The sequence below is a fragment of the Notolepis coatsorum genome, assembly GCF_963971535.1.
Source record: "Notolepis coatsorum genome assembly, chromosome: 5".
NCBI lineage: Eukaryota > Metazoa > Chordata > Actinopteri > Aulopiformes > Paralepididae > Notolepis > Notolepis coatsorum.
This window is the reverse complement of record NC_140169.1, coordinates 96,579,739-96,596,487: the sequence shown is the minus strand read 5'-3', so window position 1 is coordinate 96,596,487 and position 16,749 is coordinate 96,579,739. Positions and strand designations below refer to the sequence as shown.

Genomic DNA, 16,749 nt, shown 5'->3' with positions numbered 1-16,749 from the left:
ACGGATGGAAAAAAATAAGGAAGGGCGTGGACGTGACCACTTCCTGTGTCTTGTAGAGGCACGCACAGGAGTAGGCGTGGTCACGTGCAAGTGAGGTGCATGTGCAATTATTCACGCCACAGTAGGTGCTGGAGATGATATCTCATAATGGCAGAGTGAGACGCGATTGGCCAGTATGAATATATAACCAATATCAAGCTATCATAACCAATACAGAACCCATACTGAGCTATCATAACCAATACTGAGTTATCATAACCAATATAGAGCTATTATAACCAATACTCAGCTCTCATAACCAATACTGAGCTATAACCCATACATAACCAATACTGAGCTATCATAACCAATACTGAGCAATCAACCAATACTGAGCTATCATAACCAATACAGAACCAATAGAGCTATCATAAGTTAACCCATACATAACCAATACTGAGCTATCATAACCTACCTAAATGTTTATTGTGAATGATTTGCAGTGGTGAATTTCCCTCTGGATCAATAAAGTACTTGTATTCTATACCGAGCTATCATAACCCATACATAACCAATACTGAGCTATCATAACTGTTATAGCCAATTTAATGATTTTCTGCCGTTATGTTATTGTATGAAGGCACCGTGTCATCATGAAAGTGTTGACCAATTAGCAGGCAGTGGGCACAGGAGGCGGGGCTCATGTGCGCTTAGGTGCAGTCTATATGTATGTGTTCACAGGTGTGCAGCGGCAGGGAATTTGGGTAATTATCACAGGGAAGCCACACTATCTTTTTACCGTGCTCGTTTGTTTGTTTTCAGTTATATTGAGTCACTTTTTGAGTTTATTTTGTATGCTTATATTTGTCCACACCGCAAGTAGTAATAAAAACTCTCAACAGTAACCAAGGAGAAGACATCATTTTATTATCAACAAGCATCACGCGTAGGAAAGAGCTTCACCCAGTATTCCCTCACTGGCAACATTTCTTGTTAGGTTGCCCTTACAATAACCAATACATGACCAATATTGAGCTATCATAACCCATACATAACCAATAGAGCTATCATAACCCATACATAACCAATACTGAGCTATCATAATAACCAATACAGAGCTATCATAACCCATACTGAGCTATCATAATAACCAATACAGAGCTATCATAACCCATACGTAACCAATACTGAGCTATCATAATAACCAATACAGCGCTATCATAACCCATACGATCATTGGAATTATTCTTTTTGGAGTACCTTCTGGCTAAGGTAAGGTATATTCTATGTCTATTTTACCGAACCTGAAACATGTTTCTGTAACGATCACAGTGTCTTATTTTACCGGACCTAAACCAAGCTTTTTCTAACGACAAAAATGTGTAATCAAATAAAACAAGACAAAAACCATCCGAGTATCAAGTCACTTTATTAAATCCATATAAGTAAGAATAACTATGACATAATAAGAGATCGTTAAAACAATCTTTCAATGAACAGTAGTCTGGTCATTCACTGATAGACAGGAGGAATGGACAACATTAAAACATACATCACTAAATTTAACGAATGATTCTGATGGGAGGATAAAAAGATCTATTATTACTTCCACTGGATCCCACTATCCTGCGGAGGGCAGATTCAGAACTGTTTGACTGTTGTATGATATTTATCATCCGAGTAGAAAAAAGGAGAAATCTATGGCCTATGGTTTTTATCTAATGCTCATGGATTTTAATGGTACAATGATTCTCAGGTTTGTTTGTCCGATTGTTGCAGGTAGTTTCAACACAGATCAACCAAAACTAACCAAACTGAGCATTGATTGATTGATTGAAAAGTTTATTAACAGATTGCAGAATGGGTACAGTACAGTACAGCTCAATACATACAATTGTTAAGGGGATGCAGACCAGAGAAAGACTTTCGTCTTGTTTACATCAGGGTCCCCCATGGGCTACGCTGGTCGCGTCTATTCGTTTCCTAACACATTTATGCTTCCGCGTTCGCGTTTTGCGCTCCGATGTTTCTGGTCGCACCAATCGTGTGACGGCAGGTTCTTTCGCCGGTTAAGCTTAGGCACTCTTTCGAAGTTGGTTAAGGTTAGAGTTTGTCTTAGAGGAGGGCGATAGAACACCAGCCCTGATTCCAAACTCTAACCTTAACCAACTTCGAAAGAGTCACCTAAGCTTAACCAGTGATAAACTAGGCGTTAGGTAGTTTGCTGCTGGTCGAGGCGGAAATGGGCGCGTCACGCGATTGGGCGCACGTCACATGACCAGAATCGTCAGTGGCCAATCAGATCGCACCAGAAACGGCAGTGGCCAATCAGATTCGCAAAACGCGAACGCATAAATGCGTTAGGAAACGAATAGACACGTCCTGGTCCCAGATCTGTTCCTATGAGACCCTACACACAGGGAAGTTGGTCGTCTGACAGGGATGGGGGCAGTCTGCTCTTTTCAGCTGATTCTGAACTTTCTTTTTATTCATGGGGTGAATATGCGAGTGGTACTTTTTTATAATCACAGGGAAAACAGGCATTGCATGGGGAATACAAAGACCACCGTCATACAGCAGGGTGGACTTACAAAAGACAGAGTAGCTGGCAAATTGTACAAAAAAAGAAGGGATGGCGAGCAAATTACGAAACTTTTTGTGCACAGCACACCCTGAAAACACTTTAGATACATAAAACTGCTAATAATGTGGACGTTCTGTTTTCTCAGACAAACAACTGGTTAGTGGAGGAAGAATCTAGTTGCCAGGCCAACAGCCCTGATTGATACGCACAACGAGCACTTCTGAAAAATCGTTTTCTACGTGTGTAAAAGCGATCGACAGTTTTTTTTTCGTGTTCATCCCCATAGAGGCTCCGATTTATTCCGTATTGATGTTATACATCCACATCACTCTTTTCTACTGTCAGTAATGCACAGCGTTCAGTGTTCCAACCGCCGCTGAATCACTTGGCTCTAATGGCGCAGTAGCGGTGGGAAGGTTTTTACGAAGTGCACTAGTTTTAATCTCGTCTATCAACAATCCAGTACGCTGAGGGAACATGGCTCCATGCAGTGTCACGTGTTTCAGGCTTTAGGCACAACTATTCAGACACACACCCTCTTGGTAAAATTAGAACTGAATTCAGATTGTCTTAAGAAGCAACCTTGTGGTATTGTTGCTCCATGCGCTCTTCTATTGACTTGTACTGGAGAGGTCAGAGGGCAGGTTCACGTCATTCAGATACAGCCCAGCATGTAAACAGGAGTAGCGTGGGTCAGTTCAGAACTATTCAGGACAGGACAGTTCAGGGTGAAACTGCCATCTATAGTTTTTGATAATGAGCCAATAACACAAGAAAAACAACAGGGTAACAGTAACATTTCCCCATCAGATGACATCACCACACAGTAGTAGGCTGTAGACAGAGACTATACAAACCCATACAAATCAATTAATTAATGAACATTTGGTTTTGGGTACAAATTTGCTGGCGTGGCTCCTTTTCGTAAGATTTGGAACCATTTGTTGTGCTGGAAAAAGTGACCATAATACAGGATAAGAAGACAGGTACAAGGTTTTAGGGAGAAAGACATTTAACAGCAGACGTGCAAAACATCAGCTGAACACACTTCAAATATTTGAAATCATAAAGAGCTCTACATTTAGCTCGACTCATTTCAGTTCTTTATTCTACTTACAAAATCAAATAAAAAATCTAACTAGTAGCTTGTATTTCAGGTGATATTTCTTCTTTTAGCCTTTATACTTTTTAATTCCCCACTGGTCGTTGTGCTGCCCTACTGTTGGTCTGGGGAGGGTGTAGACTACCACATGCCTCCTCCAATACATGTGGAGTCGCCATCCTCTTTTCACCAGACAGCGATGACTTTCACTGGGAGAGCGTAACACTCAAGAGGTTTGCGCCATCTCCCCCAAATCCCCTTCCTGCTGAACAGGCTCCCCAACCGACCAGTAGGAGTCGCTGTTGCAACGACCAGGACTCATACCCCACCGCAAACACTGCCAATTGTGTTCGTAGGGATGTCTGACCGAGCTGGAAGTACCGCTGCCAGGAATCAAACCCGGGTCACCACAGTGGTAAGAGAGTCCTTAGACCTCTACGCTACCCAGCTGCCACTTTTAGTTGATCTTTGAGCCAGACAAGTTAAATTGAGCGAATGTCAAGCAGCTCAAATATTTGAAAGTGTTTTCAGGTAGCTTGTAGTTTAGCTCAGGTCTGGGACCTGAAGATTTAGAAAGGCACTAATTACAGCTCAGGGAACATTACATGAGACCTGGGTCAGGCATTAACTGAAAACCTTCCAATTCCTCTTGTTTGGTCTGCTTGGGACAATCTATAGGCGTTAGGCAGCGCTATACCAGGCAACTACAATCAACCCAGGAAGCTGAATGAATGGATTCCTTCCTACTAACATTCTGCCTCATGTCTATCCAGGATTCATGCTGTGGAGTAACAACACAGGACTGTTGCTGTAGTAACACTGTGGCCGCCTCACGTTCATTAACCATGACCCTGTCCAGAAACAAAACACTTGACCACTGACCTATGAGCAGAAAGCAGATAAGTGTGGAATCGGATAAGTGTAAACGAGATAGGAAACATTCAATCAACTTTATCGAGTGGTGCAGCAACTCCCATCTTACTTTTTAACTAGACGAATAAATCATCTGGAATTTATGTGCCAAGATTAGGTAGCCTTCATACTCATCCTTCTCCTTACAGATCCAGAGAGGTCACAAGGTGGTTTCTGGACAGATGGCTGTGAACATGGAGGTTGATATACAGTCACACAGGAGGCAAAAAACTGTGTTTTACATCACATTCTTCTATTAGTGCGACAGCTATGCCTCTGCCGTTTCATCATGAGGCCAAACACGTAACGGTTAGGACAACAATTTAAATGCTATGTTTTGCAATAAATATGGAGGCATAGTGTCCTAACTTTCATTGAGAATCAAATGAAATCAGCTTTATAACAATTCATTACCATTTGATTGGAACCCATGCCTTGATGATTGCTATCCAATTTACTTTATGCATCAGAGAACATTCTTAAAATACACTGGCTGCAGTTATCACCTCCGCAGAGCCACATAACTGAGCACCTCAGACAAAGAACCATACAAGTCCGTTTTAAGTTTTCAGAGGAACAATATTTTCAAACTTTATTATCTATAGATAGTCAAGTTAAGAGTGTTGTGATTACTCATAGTTAAAAGACAAGTTGAGGTTGAGTAGTTACTTGTGATGCATCATATTCACACACCAAGTGATTTAGATTAACTTCACAACTGCAAATACATGAGCCGTCCAAAAACATTTAAAAAAAAATGGACTTATATAGTTCTTCAGTGGAAAGGCTCAATTAATGCCCGAAAGATCCTTCGCCAACATTCTAGAACTGCATTCCCTGTGACACCATTACAGATTGTTCGGTCACTATCTTTCAGCCCCTTTATGTTTCCAAATTTCCATTGTTAAAACATTCTTCATATCAGAATTGTTTTAACTACTAAATTATATTAAAAAAGTTTGAGGAAGGCAACGCCAACCAGGTGCAGAATATACATTAAATCATACAATTGAGTTCTAAAAAAAAAAAAAAAAAAAAAAAAAAAATTAGCTTTCTTTGGTTTGCATACCACAAGCACACAAACTGTGGGCCAGTCTATGAACTTCAACATAATGTCAGATGATTCATACAAGCTATACACGAACAACACAGCCACACATCACCTCACAAATGCACTTTATAAACAATGTCAATCAGATGACTGATGGTTTATAGAGCTATTGTTTAGAGATCAGGTCTATTGCTCCAGTATTTCACAGCTGCATCTATGTAGGGCTGAACTATGGTCATTATTATTATTTCTATTTTAGTTTGAATTAAATCACAGTTGAATTATATTCTATTGTGGTACATGTGAACACAGCTATGCTCATTTATTTTTATATTCAAAAATATAAAAAAGAGCTACAAATGCCGTATACCGGTAATTAAAATATTTTCACAGATATCCAACTCGATAGTTCTGGGGTTATGCAAAGCACCAGAATACCTGTGGTGAAAAACCTCTTCACATTTATAAATTGCACTGATAGTGAATTGAAATGTACAGCCCTACTTTGCAGTGTTGGTTAGAGAAACAGTCTCAGCTTAGATCTAGAGAGTTGATCTTAGCTTAGATCTTCTAGAGTGTTGATCTCAAGGAAGACTGGTGGGTCTTGTTCATACTGTAGGCCAGGTGTTGCTGAGGTGGATGTTATGAATCTTTTAAAACCAAGCATAGCAGGAGTAAATACACTGGTCAAATGGTAAGAAAGTACCCTGTATACAGTTTGTTGATGGCTAGGGTGAGGCCTGCAGATCAGCACGCCATCTGCAGCTTCAAAAGGACTTAAACCCATTCCAACAGGTAAACCCATTTACAGCATGTTGAACATTTCACATTTTCACTGCAAAAAGTCTGCTCCAGCTAACCTGCGGGAAATGAAGTCCCAACACTTGTACATACGTGAAAGTGGGTGCTGAAAAAACCCTGCACCCTGAAACCTTACATGTGTGGTTGTGGACCAAAGGCTTAGATATACTCGATTTTAATATGTAGACAAGCGGCATTGTTCACATACTTGTACTTTGCGTGTCTCCCACCACAGTTCCTAGTAAAAAAAAAAATCTGTAAAATCAGGATAAACAGTAAAACCAAAAAAAGAAAGAAAAAGAAATACTATAATATTATTCATATAATAAATAATCAATCTTTGTTTATATATCTGTATATGTAAAAAGGGATGATGAGCTAGCATAGCACCAGCGGCCGTAAACGTGTCGGCAGAACTGGGACTTAAGAAAAGCATGTTGTCTCACGTAGGTTGTTCAGAGTCCAGTGGGGCAGGAGAGTCCAACTCAACCCCTGGGTGTTTCAGAGGTCAAGCCTTGTATCAATTCTGATGTATTGCTCAGATCGGATTGTTTTGTGTCGGCTGTTCACATCGTTATTATATTTCTTTTTGTATGTGACCAAGATCAGATTCCAGTGTCCAGCGAAGATAGTTACAGAAGTATCACCCCAAATAACATGGTAAGATCCTCACTGTCCCCCCACTGGCCACCTCGATCACAGCAGTCTTCCGTGTTTGTATTAAGAGTGACTCCCACCACAGAACGTCAATCTAGACTAGAGTGACGTAAAAGTTGCATGAATTCCAACACGACTGTTCAGATTTGAGGTCAAGTTGCACAAAAGAAAAATCGGACCAGCATCTGATTTAGGACCACAATTATGAAAGTGGCCCAAATCAGAATTGAAATGATTAGATTCCATGTGACTTGTGCCGTTTCACGCTGTTGTGAAAAAAATAAATCAGATCCGATCCGATCCGATCCATGAGCAAAAATAAATGATTTGGGCCACTTTCTCCTGCAGAGTTAATGTAGCCGTATAATCCGCTCTTCAAAACACGCCACCACTCTGCTCAATACCCTGATGTTGAGAAAAAAAACTATTCTGCTGTGTGAACGTCCGTCTGCAGAGACGGCTGTATTAACTACAACCCTCTCCCTCTCCCTCTCTCTCTCCACCCCCCAACCCGTCTTGTATGCATTGCTGACAGATGCTGGTAACATCTGCCTGGACGTCCGCCGGGAGCGTGGCGTTCAGATGGTCACGTGAAACGAGTCCTGCAGCCAGCTGCTGCTGTTGCCGTCCTTTCCTCCGCTCCCGTTCTTGGGACCCCCCCCCAGGGCCGTGGCCCCCTCCCCGTCCGGCTGCTCTCCGGTGGGCGTGGCCCCGGGATCCTGGTAGTACTCGTCGTCCTCGTCGAAGTATCCGTTCTCCAGCAGGCCGTAGGGGCCGTCGGCGCTGGAGGCGGAGCTGAGGTCCTGGCAGCTTCCCTTGTACTCCTGGATGGACTCGTGGAGAGACCAGAGCTGACAGAGGAGAGACATGTCCTGCTGACGCAGACCCACCTGGGGGGGAGAGAGAGATATTATAGTTAAAAGACCAGAGCTGACAAAGGAGAGACATGTCCTGCTGACGCAGACCCACCTGGGGGGGGGGGGGGGGGGGGGGAGAGAGAGATTATAGTTAAGAGACCAGAGCTGACAAGAGGAGAGACTTGTCCTGCTGACGCAGACCCAATAGGCGCAGAACTTGCCGTCCCACGATTGGCGCACATGTCACATGACCAGAAACGTGCGTGGCCAATCAGAGTGCAAAACGGGAACGCGGAAGGACAAGCCACTTGCTTAAAGTATAGACACAGGGGGGAGAGATATTATAGTTAAGAGACCAGAGCTGACAAAGAGACATGTCCTGCTGACGTAGACCCACCTGGGGGGGGGGGGAGAGAGAGAGATATTATAGTTAAGAGACCAGAGCTGACAAAGAGACATGTCCTGCTGACGTAGACCCACCTGGGGGGGAGAGAGAGAGAGATATTATAGTTAAGAGACCAGAGCTGACACAGCAGAACCATGTCCTGCTGACGTAGACCCACCTGGGAGAGAGAGATATATTATAGTTTATCATATTGCAGCATGTTGAAACTACCATTATTGATATTGTTGCGAACTATTTTATGGGGCTGCCTGCGGCACAGGGCAGACAGTAGTTCAGATAGTTTGTTGAGAAAAACAGTGTTATTGGCTTTGGGGGGTCTATACACAAGAATGACAAGCACAGGGTTGACAGGAATTTTGAGGTGGAAAGCAAGACATTCAAATGAGGTGAATTCAGAAGTGTGAAAAATATCGATTTTTCGATACTGAATATTTTAACAGTTTCAATATTAATTTCCCGCAATATCGATACGTTCGGCACTATCGATACCAGCTGGCTTTCTCGCTGTCTTCTCTCCTACAGCAAGTTGTTGACACACACACACGCTGCTGCAGTGCACGCATTGCCCCTCCCCCTCACAGACCCGTCTCGTCAACAAATCCTCTCATTTGCTCCGAAGATGGCAAGAGTGCAAGAGCCTCCGCAACTTGTCATGACAGCTCCTCTTTCAACACAGGGTTTCCCATTAATTACCTAGACTGTGGCAGCTCTAATTAGTCCCGCCACAGTTGTATAATGAATCAAAAAATATATACATAAGATTTAAAAAAATTTAAATATAAAGTTTGCCAATAGGGATGCATCAGTAGTATTGGCAGTGGTAGTCGTAATAGTAATAGACTATATTTTTTTATTTTCTAAAAAAAAAAACTATTCAACACAGGTAGTCACTTTTGCTTAATTTCTTTGATGGCTCAAATGTATGCTCTAGACGAGTGGTTCACAAACCTCTCCTCGAGACTATAAGCCGCACCTGAATATAAGCCGCAGCAGCTAAATTGAATGATGTGTACATATATAAGCCGCAGGTGTTTTAATGTTTAATTACAGTCTTCCCACCAGCATTGGGACACAATACTGTCAGACAAATAACAAGAATTAACTCATTTACAAGTTGTGTTAAGTTTAGCAAATAAGGGAACAGATAAATAACATTTCAATGCAGTCAAAAAAGCAATATTTCGATTTTTACATTTTCGGGTGGGACAACAGTCCATAGTGGGACAACAGTCCACTTTTACGAAGCCCAACACCAAGGCAAAAGCTGCAACAATTGCATCTTATCGTGTCAGTCACATTCTCGCTAAAAAGAAAAAATCCTTCAAAGACGGCGACTGTGTAAAAGAGGCATTGACTGTGGCTGCCTCTTTCTCTCACATGAAGATCATCAAGTCCAAGTACAGAACCACATTGACAGATGACCATCTTGTGGACTGCCTGAGGCTTGCAACCAGATCCTACAACCCAGACTTTGAAAAACTAGCTTCCTCTTCCCAGTGCCAGCGTTCTCACTAAGGTAGAGACATTTAATAAAAAAGAAAAAAACAGATAAAGGAGAACTACCAGTGACTGTTGACAGACCTTTTTGTGGAATTGTTTTTTGATTGTATTATATTTTGCAATGTGACAGCTCTGTTTACACATCATTCCTATTCCCTTTTAATTGTACATATATTTTTGTTTTGATTGTATTGTTCCACTTTTGCTTTGGCAATGTAAACATATGTTTTCTCATGCCCATTGAACTGAGTGTGTGTGTGGTCAGTGTGTATGCAGAGTGTGAAATAAACGTGAGAAGTTACAGTCTTGTCATTCTTGTAATTCCTACACTACACTGTTACAATGATATATAAAATAGCATATTATATTATATACCCATTCAATATGCACATGACAGAACATATTATATGCCATATAATATTTTCTGTCATGTGCATATTGAATGGGTAATACTAGAGCTGCCGCGGTATCGGTATTACCGCGGTATCGCTGTTACATCATGGCCACCGCAGCGTTGGGCTGAATACCGGCATCACCGCTGTTTTTTATTATATTATTATTATTATTACGCTCTCGTTGGGCTTGCGGCTCTGCAGATATACCCTACTTCTCTGTCGAGATTCCAAGCGACCCTATTGGGTACCAGAAAAGTCACATGAAACACTGCAGACCACTGATTGGTCAGAAGAGATACGCGTCACATGCTTGGAGCATCTTGCAGTGCTTTTATTTCCTGAATCTCAGCCATCACAACACGGCTAATAGTACGTTAGCTCCTACCGGAGACCCGAGTGGATTACCGACGCCGTCGCTCCTCAGGGAACGAGGCATAATGATTTTACTGCAACGAAATGTTATAATAAAAGCCCTTCGTTCTATACACTTGTCTGATTGAAAACTTTATTAACAGACCGCAGAATGGGTACAACTCGGCACGCTCTGAGCAAAGAAAGGAACTTAGATATTAATTGAGTAACGCTTGCCTTGATATGGTCCGGTAAATACGAACGTGTAACTATACTAACGTTAATGCCACAAATCGAATGCCTTTGTAATCATAAGTAGTAACGTTATAATAATAAGAAGAAGAAAGGGTCGGGGGGGTACCGACACAAAGTGAACGGCGCACGACCAGAGGGGAGATTTCGAATCCGTGTTTCACTTTTAATAACGAATGCGTGCATGCCGAATCCCAAACAATATTCATGCTGCAAAGTCATCCTCTAAAGATAGACATTTAGACTAGAGGCAGGCTATAATACTATATAAAGAGTAGACTACAAAAAAAATGCATTCAAACTTTTTTTTTGTGTGTGTGTGCGGTAATACCGCGGCGGTAGGAAATATATTGCAAATGTGTGCGGTAAGGAAAACATCAATACCGCGGCAGCTCTAGGTAATACTATTACTACTGATTGAAAACTGTATTAACAGATTGCAGAATGGGTACAGTACAGCTCAATACATACAATTGTTAAGGGGATGCAGACCAGAGAAAGACTTTCGTCTTGTTTACATCAGGGTCCCCCATTTTCAATTAATCATATATATATATATATATACTAATACTAGCCGAGAGTAGGACAAATTTGGGCTGGTAGCTCTCGGCTAGGTGGCAAATTAAAAAGTAGATCTTGGTTCAAAAAAGGTTGGGCACCCCTGCTCCAAGGCACCCCTGCTCCAAGGCATCTGCTATATAATAATAAAGTTAGTTGGTTACAGCAGTAAGCATTAGTTTGCTCAGTAAATTATGGCCAATTCGTTTTATATTGTTTAATACAGTTAAAAGATAAATGCAGGGGGTCAGGTGGCGTAGCGGAGATTGCGTTCGTCACCAACACCGGAGACGCTGGATTCGCCTGTTCGAATCCAGCTCCTGGCGTTGCTATCAGCTTGGCTGGCCTCTCACACTAATACAATTGGCTGTATTAGAGGGTGGGAAAGCTGAAGGGTGGGTCCTGGGCGTTGTGGACAGCGACCCCTACAGTTCGGTCAGGGCGCCTGCTCAGCAAGGGTAGGAACTAGGGAGAGATAGTGCGGCCTCTCACACGCTACACTCTCCCCGGTGAGAACCTGCGCGGCCAGGCTGGCCTGCCGGCAGGCTGCACATGCTTCGGAGGAAAGCATGCGACAGTCTCCGGTCTCTCGGACCAACAGTAGGGGAAAGTACGCAACAACCAGGAAGGGTGGGATGGAAGAAAAATCGGGGAAGAAAGATAAACAAAGCATTTTTTTTTGTATTCCCCCCCCCGTACCGAAAATAATACCGAACCGTGACTTCAAAACCGAGGTACGTACCGAACCGTGGATTTTGTGTACCGTTACACCCCTAACACATAGCCATCATTTAAGATATAGTTTATGCGTTCGCAAATGTGCTCGCCCTCCCATTGACTACAGCGCTGGCACTCAAGCGCTATTTCTGGCGCCCCCTGCTGGCACTCAGTGTTAAGGGACTGGAAGGTACAGCTCGAGCCCTGGGGCTATTTTTAGCCTGCAGCTGGACTAGAAAGCTCCTCTTCTTTTCCTGGTGAAGAGCAGCAGAGGAGAACTAAGATGATTAAAAGAGGACATATTCAAGTCCTTTTCAACAAGTTAACATGGGTCTTTGAGGTCCCCTAAACAGGTCTTTGAAGTTTCTTTCTGAAATTTGCCACATATTCTACAGAGGCACAACTGAGAGCATCCTGACTGTGCATCTAAGAAGGGAGATCCCCCCTTGAACGGCCCTTCTAAGGTTTCTCCCCTGCACATTGCCTGTGGTGCTTTTTTCCTATTGCTAGGTTTTTAGTACGTTTTTCCTTACCTTCGTGTGGGGTATGTCTGGGAAATGTTGCATTCATTTATTTATTTAAAATTGTTTGGACTTCATGGTGTTTTTGGTTTGTTCTTGATTTATTGTGATGCTTCTTCTTGACTTGTTTAAAGAAGACGTGTCCGGCCCATGGGGACATTAACGTGTGTTGTTACAAATACATTTGATTTGTGCGGACAGCACAGAACATCAGTGGACATGAGCTTCCCTCCATCCAGGATATATACAACAGCCAGTCAGTAAGGACCCCAACCCCCAATTCACACCTAGGAGCTGCCCAGTACAACCACAGTCTGACACCGTTGACCACTAGGAGCTGGTCAGTACAACCACAGTCTGACACTGTTGACCACTAGGAGCTGCCCAGTACAACCACAGTCAGACACTGTTGACCACTTGGAGCTGCCCAGTACAACCACAGTCCGACTGTTGACCACTAGGAGCTGCCCAGTATAACCACAGTCCGACACTGTTGACCACTAGGAGCCGCCCAGTAAAACCACAGTCCGACATGGTTGACCACTAGGAGCTGCCCAGTAAAACCACAGTCTGACACTGTTGACCACTAGGAGTAGTTGACCACTAGGAGCTGCCCAGTACAACCACAGTCTGACACTGTTGACCACGAAGAGCTGCCCAGTACAACCACAGTCTGACACTGTTGACCACTAGGAGCTGCCCAGTACAACCACTAGGAGCTGGCCAGTACAACCGCAGTCTGACACTGTTGACCACTAGGAGCTGCCCAGTACGATCACAGTTTGACACTGTTGACCACTAGGAGCTGTCCAGTACAACCACAGTCTGACACTGTTGACCACTAGGAGCTGCCCAGTACGATCACAGTCTACTGTTGACCACTAGGAGCTGCCCAGTACAACCACAGTCGGACACTGTTGACCACTGTGCAGTGTGATGGTAGTGAAAATAATGCTGCGTATTAGGGCTTCTTAAATACTTCGAAGCTTCGAACTTCGTTTGATTGGCACAGGATTCGAACAGGAACATAAAATAAAAATTCAACAAAAAATGTTAATAAAATTCACCTGCAAAATCTTGCGCTTTTATAAAACCTCAAATGACGGCTTACACTGAAACAATATTCCATAAAAGCAAAGTGTTTCGTTTGTCTAAGATTTAAAAAGGTTTCAACTTTACAGCACTGACAATTCTCTATAGTATTTTGTTTTACCGGTGTTTGATAAGAAAGACACCCGGGCTAGATCCACAAAGAATGGATTGCACGGTGCTGATTGCACCCTTACTTACAATACATTATGAATTGAAAATGGGGGACCCTGATCCTGATGTAAACGAGACGAAAGTATTTCTCTGGTCTGCATCCCCTTAACAAGTGTGTATTGAGCCGTACTGTATTGTACCCATTCTGCAATCTGTTAATACAATTTTCATTAAATCAATCACTGTGCAGGCTTACCAGACGACTGCTCTACCTCCTGAGCCACGGGTTGCCCCTACTTCACTGTGGTATGCTGGCCGGGGTAACATCAGCTCAAGAGACACTAACAAACTGAACAAGCTGGTGTAGTGGGGATCAAACTGGACAAACTAGATGGTGGTTGCGAAAAGGTGGATGAGAAAGGAGCTGGATGCCATCTTGGAGAACCCCTTCCATCCCCTCTATGAGGAGTTAGCTAAGATGAGACGTCCACAACAGTGGGCAAGGATTCAACCCTCCACTAACACAACTGGTTTGTTGCAAGATTCATTTAAATAAAAATCCACTCGTGCTTCATCTAACCACAGTCTGTGTGCTGGATGCATGCAAGTGAAAGCCTCCAACTTCTTGCATTAAATGTCCAAATGCAAGCCGCAAATAGGCTTATGCATTATATTTGCGCACATAACGTAGCAAATGCTGCAGTCACAAAATGGTTAGGAAAAGATGAATGTAGTACCTACTTACTGGTCACAGGAGTCTTCAATAACATTTGGATGGTAATCCATTTTGTGAATACATTTGTTGAAACAACATCTTTGTTGGCAGTTTATTATTATCATGTAGTACAACGAAAATAAGTTTGGCATCTAACCAGAGTGCAAATGTAACAGTAAAGTGCAGTAGTAATATACAATGTACAGGTGATTAAATAGGATATAAAATACATAAATTAGTACTACTGAGTAATAGTGCTAATCAGATGTATGTACATAGTTGTAGCAATATTGTGTACAGTGATACAGGAATAAAGACACTATGGTAGTAAGTTAGTAACTAAGAGTAGGTAAGGTAAGATATACAGATATAGATATAGGCTAGTATCTAACAGATCTGTAAAAAGGATTATAAATGCAGGTATGACAGATGTGGATAAATATGTATACGGTAAGAATAAGTAAGCTATATATATATATGGTTATACATCCTTATTGTACATGCCATCATACAGTGCAGGTATATTCAGATAAATATGGATATATAAATGCGGGGAAAATACATATAGATACATATGCTGTATATACATTGTACATGTTATCATACAGTTATATAGATTATATGCAGTATAATGTATAAGTGTATACGTAAGTATATATAAATTATTGTATGCAGGTCTATTCAGACATATATATATATATATATATATATATATATATATCCGGCAAATATAAATACAAAGTGTGCAAGTAGGCATGTACAGACATACCATACCTCTTCCTTGTCCTCACTGTTCCTATAGTTTTGTTTTTTAATTAGTGATCATGATTTTATCCAAATTCTTTTATTCTACTTTTTTTTATCTGGTTTAACTGCCGTCTGTTGTTGTCATTTATTTCTATTATTTTTGTTGTGTTTTTTTATATATATATATATATATATATATATATATATATATATATATATATATATATATATATATATATATATACTAAGCTGTAGTGTAAAAGCACCCCGTGTATTCGTGCTGTGAAGGGTGCTGCTATATAAATTCATTCATTCATTCATACCATCTCTTTCCGGAGCAGCGCCAGCGCCGCGTCCAGGTTGGCCGGCTTGTTGGCCAGCAGGCCGGCGTCGGGCTGGTAGTTCCTCCCGCGGCTGAGGTCGTCCTGGATCATGGTCTTCTTCACGTACATCCGCTCCATGTCCCTCCAGGAGCCGCCGCTGGTGTGCAGCAAGCCGCTCAGGCTCTTGGGCAGCGGGGGCAGACCCTCGATACAGGCCATCCCCCCCGCCGAACCGTTCACACATTTACCGTTCATATCGTTCTTCTTATTATTATTATCCTTCTTGAAACTCACAAACACACAAACAATTGAATTATTACGAACGGGTGAATTAGCGAGCGGATGGTGTTGTTGCTTTTAACAGCCCGGTCAATCAAAACATAGGGAATGTAAAAACAAAACAAAAAAACGCCTTCGACCAAAAACAACACGAGCAACAGTCGTTTTCTTTCTTCGCACCTGGACGCGTGTATATATCCTTACGAAAACAGAAACGAAACTAATAACTACCGTACAAATGTTGAGTTTTTTTAGTTCGTATGAATCACCGAATAGATAACATAAACGTTCCTTTTTCGACCAAAACAAAAAAGCAGTTTTTCTTGTGGACGGAGCAATAATCTGTGGAACTGTGGTTGGAATGGATCTACTTCCTGTTCCTTTTAACACTGGCGGTGTGGCTGCGCGCGAGACAGGCGTCTCCTGCCGCGTTCCGTCACAACTCGGAAATTATGATTTGCTACTAGGAAAATCTGATTAGATTAGATTCAAATCTATTGTCAGCATACACGTGTAGTGGTTGTGTACATTATGTATAATGACTACTACTGAGTAATAATGATAATCTGATTAGATTAGATTCAAATCTATTGTCAGCATACATGTGTGTACATAATGAGTACTGTTACTACTGAGTAATAATGCTAATCTGATGTATCCACAGTGTTACAATATTAGTATGTACAGTATTATAGTGTAATAAATACGTGAGTTATACCAGTAGCAGGAGAAACTGCTATGTAGCAGGGAAACTGCTATTTGTCCAAATGCCTGAAATAACCAACTGCACAACCGGTTTACAAGGAATACCAACTTTATTTCATCAAGGTCCTATGCTA

The 16,749-nt window shown here is 42.0% G+C and overlaps 1 protein-coding gene across 1 annotated transcript; it reads right to left on the bottom strand.

The window, feature by feature from the left end:
• Positions 1-1,397: 1,397 nt before the first annotated feature.
• Positions 1,398-16,249, bottom strand: LOC311229298 (protein FAM89A-like). The gene is made up of 2 exons (XM_084315373.1): positions 15,632-16,249; positions 1,398-7,976 (listed from the first exon to the last, which is right to left on the bottom strand). The coding sequence occupies exons 1-2, from the start codon at positions 15,884-15,886 to the stop codon at positions 7,665-7,667; spliced, it is 567 nt and encodes a 188-aa protein (XP_084171499.1). The 5' UTR covers positions 15,887-16,249; the 3' UTR covers positions 1,398-7,664.
• Positions 16,250-16,749: the final 500 nt, after the last annotated feature.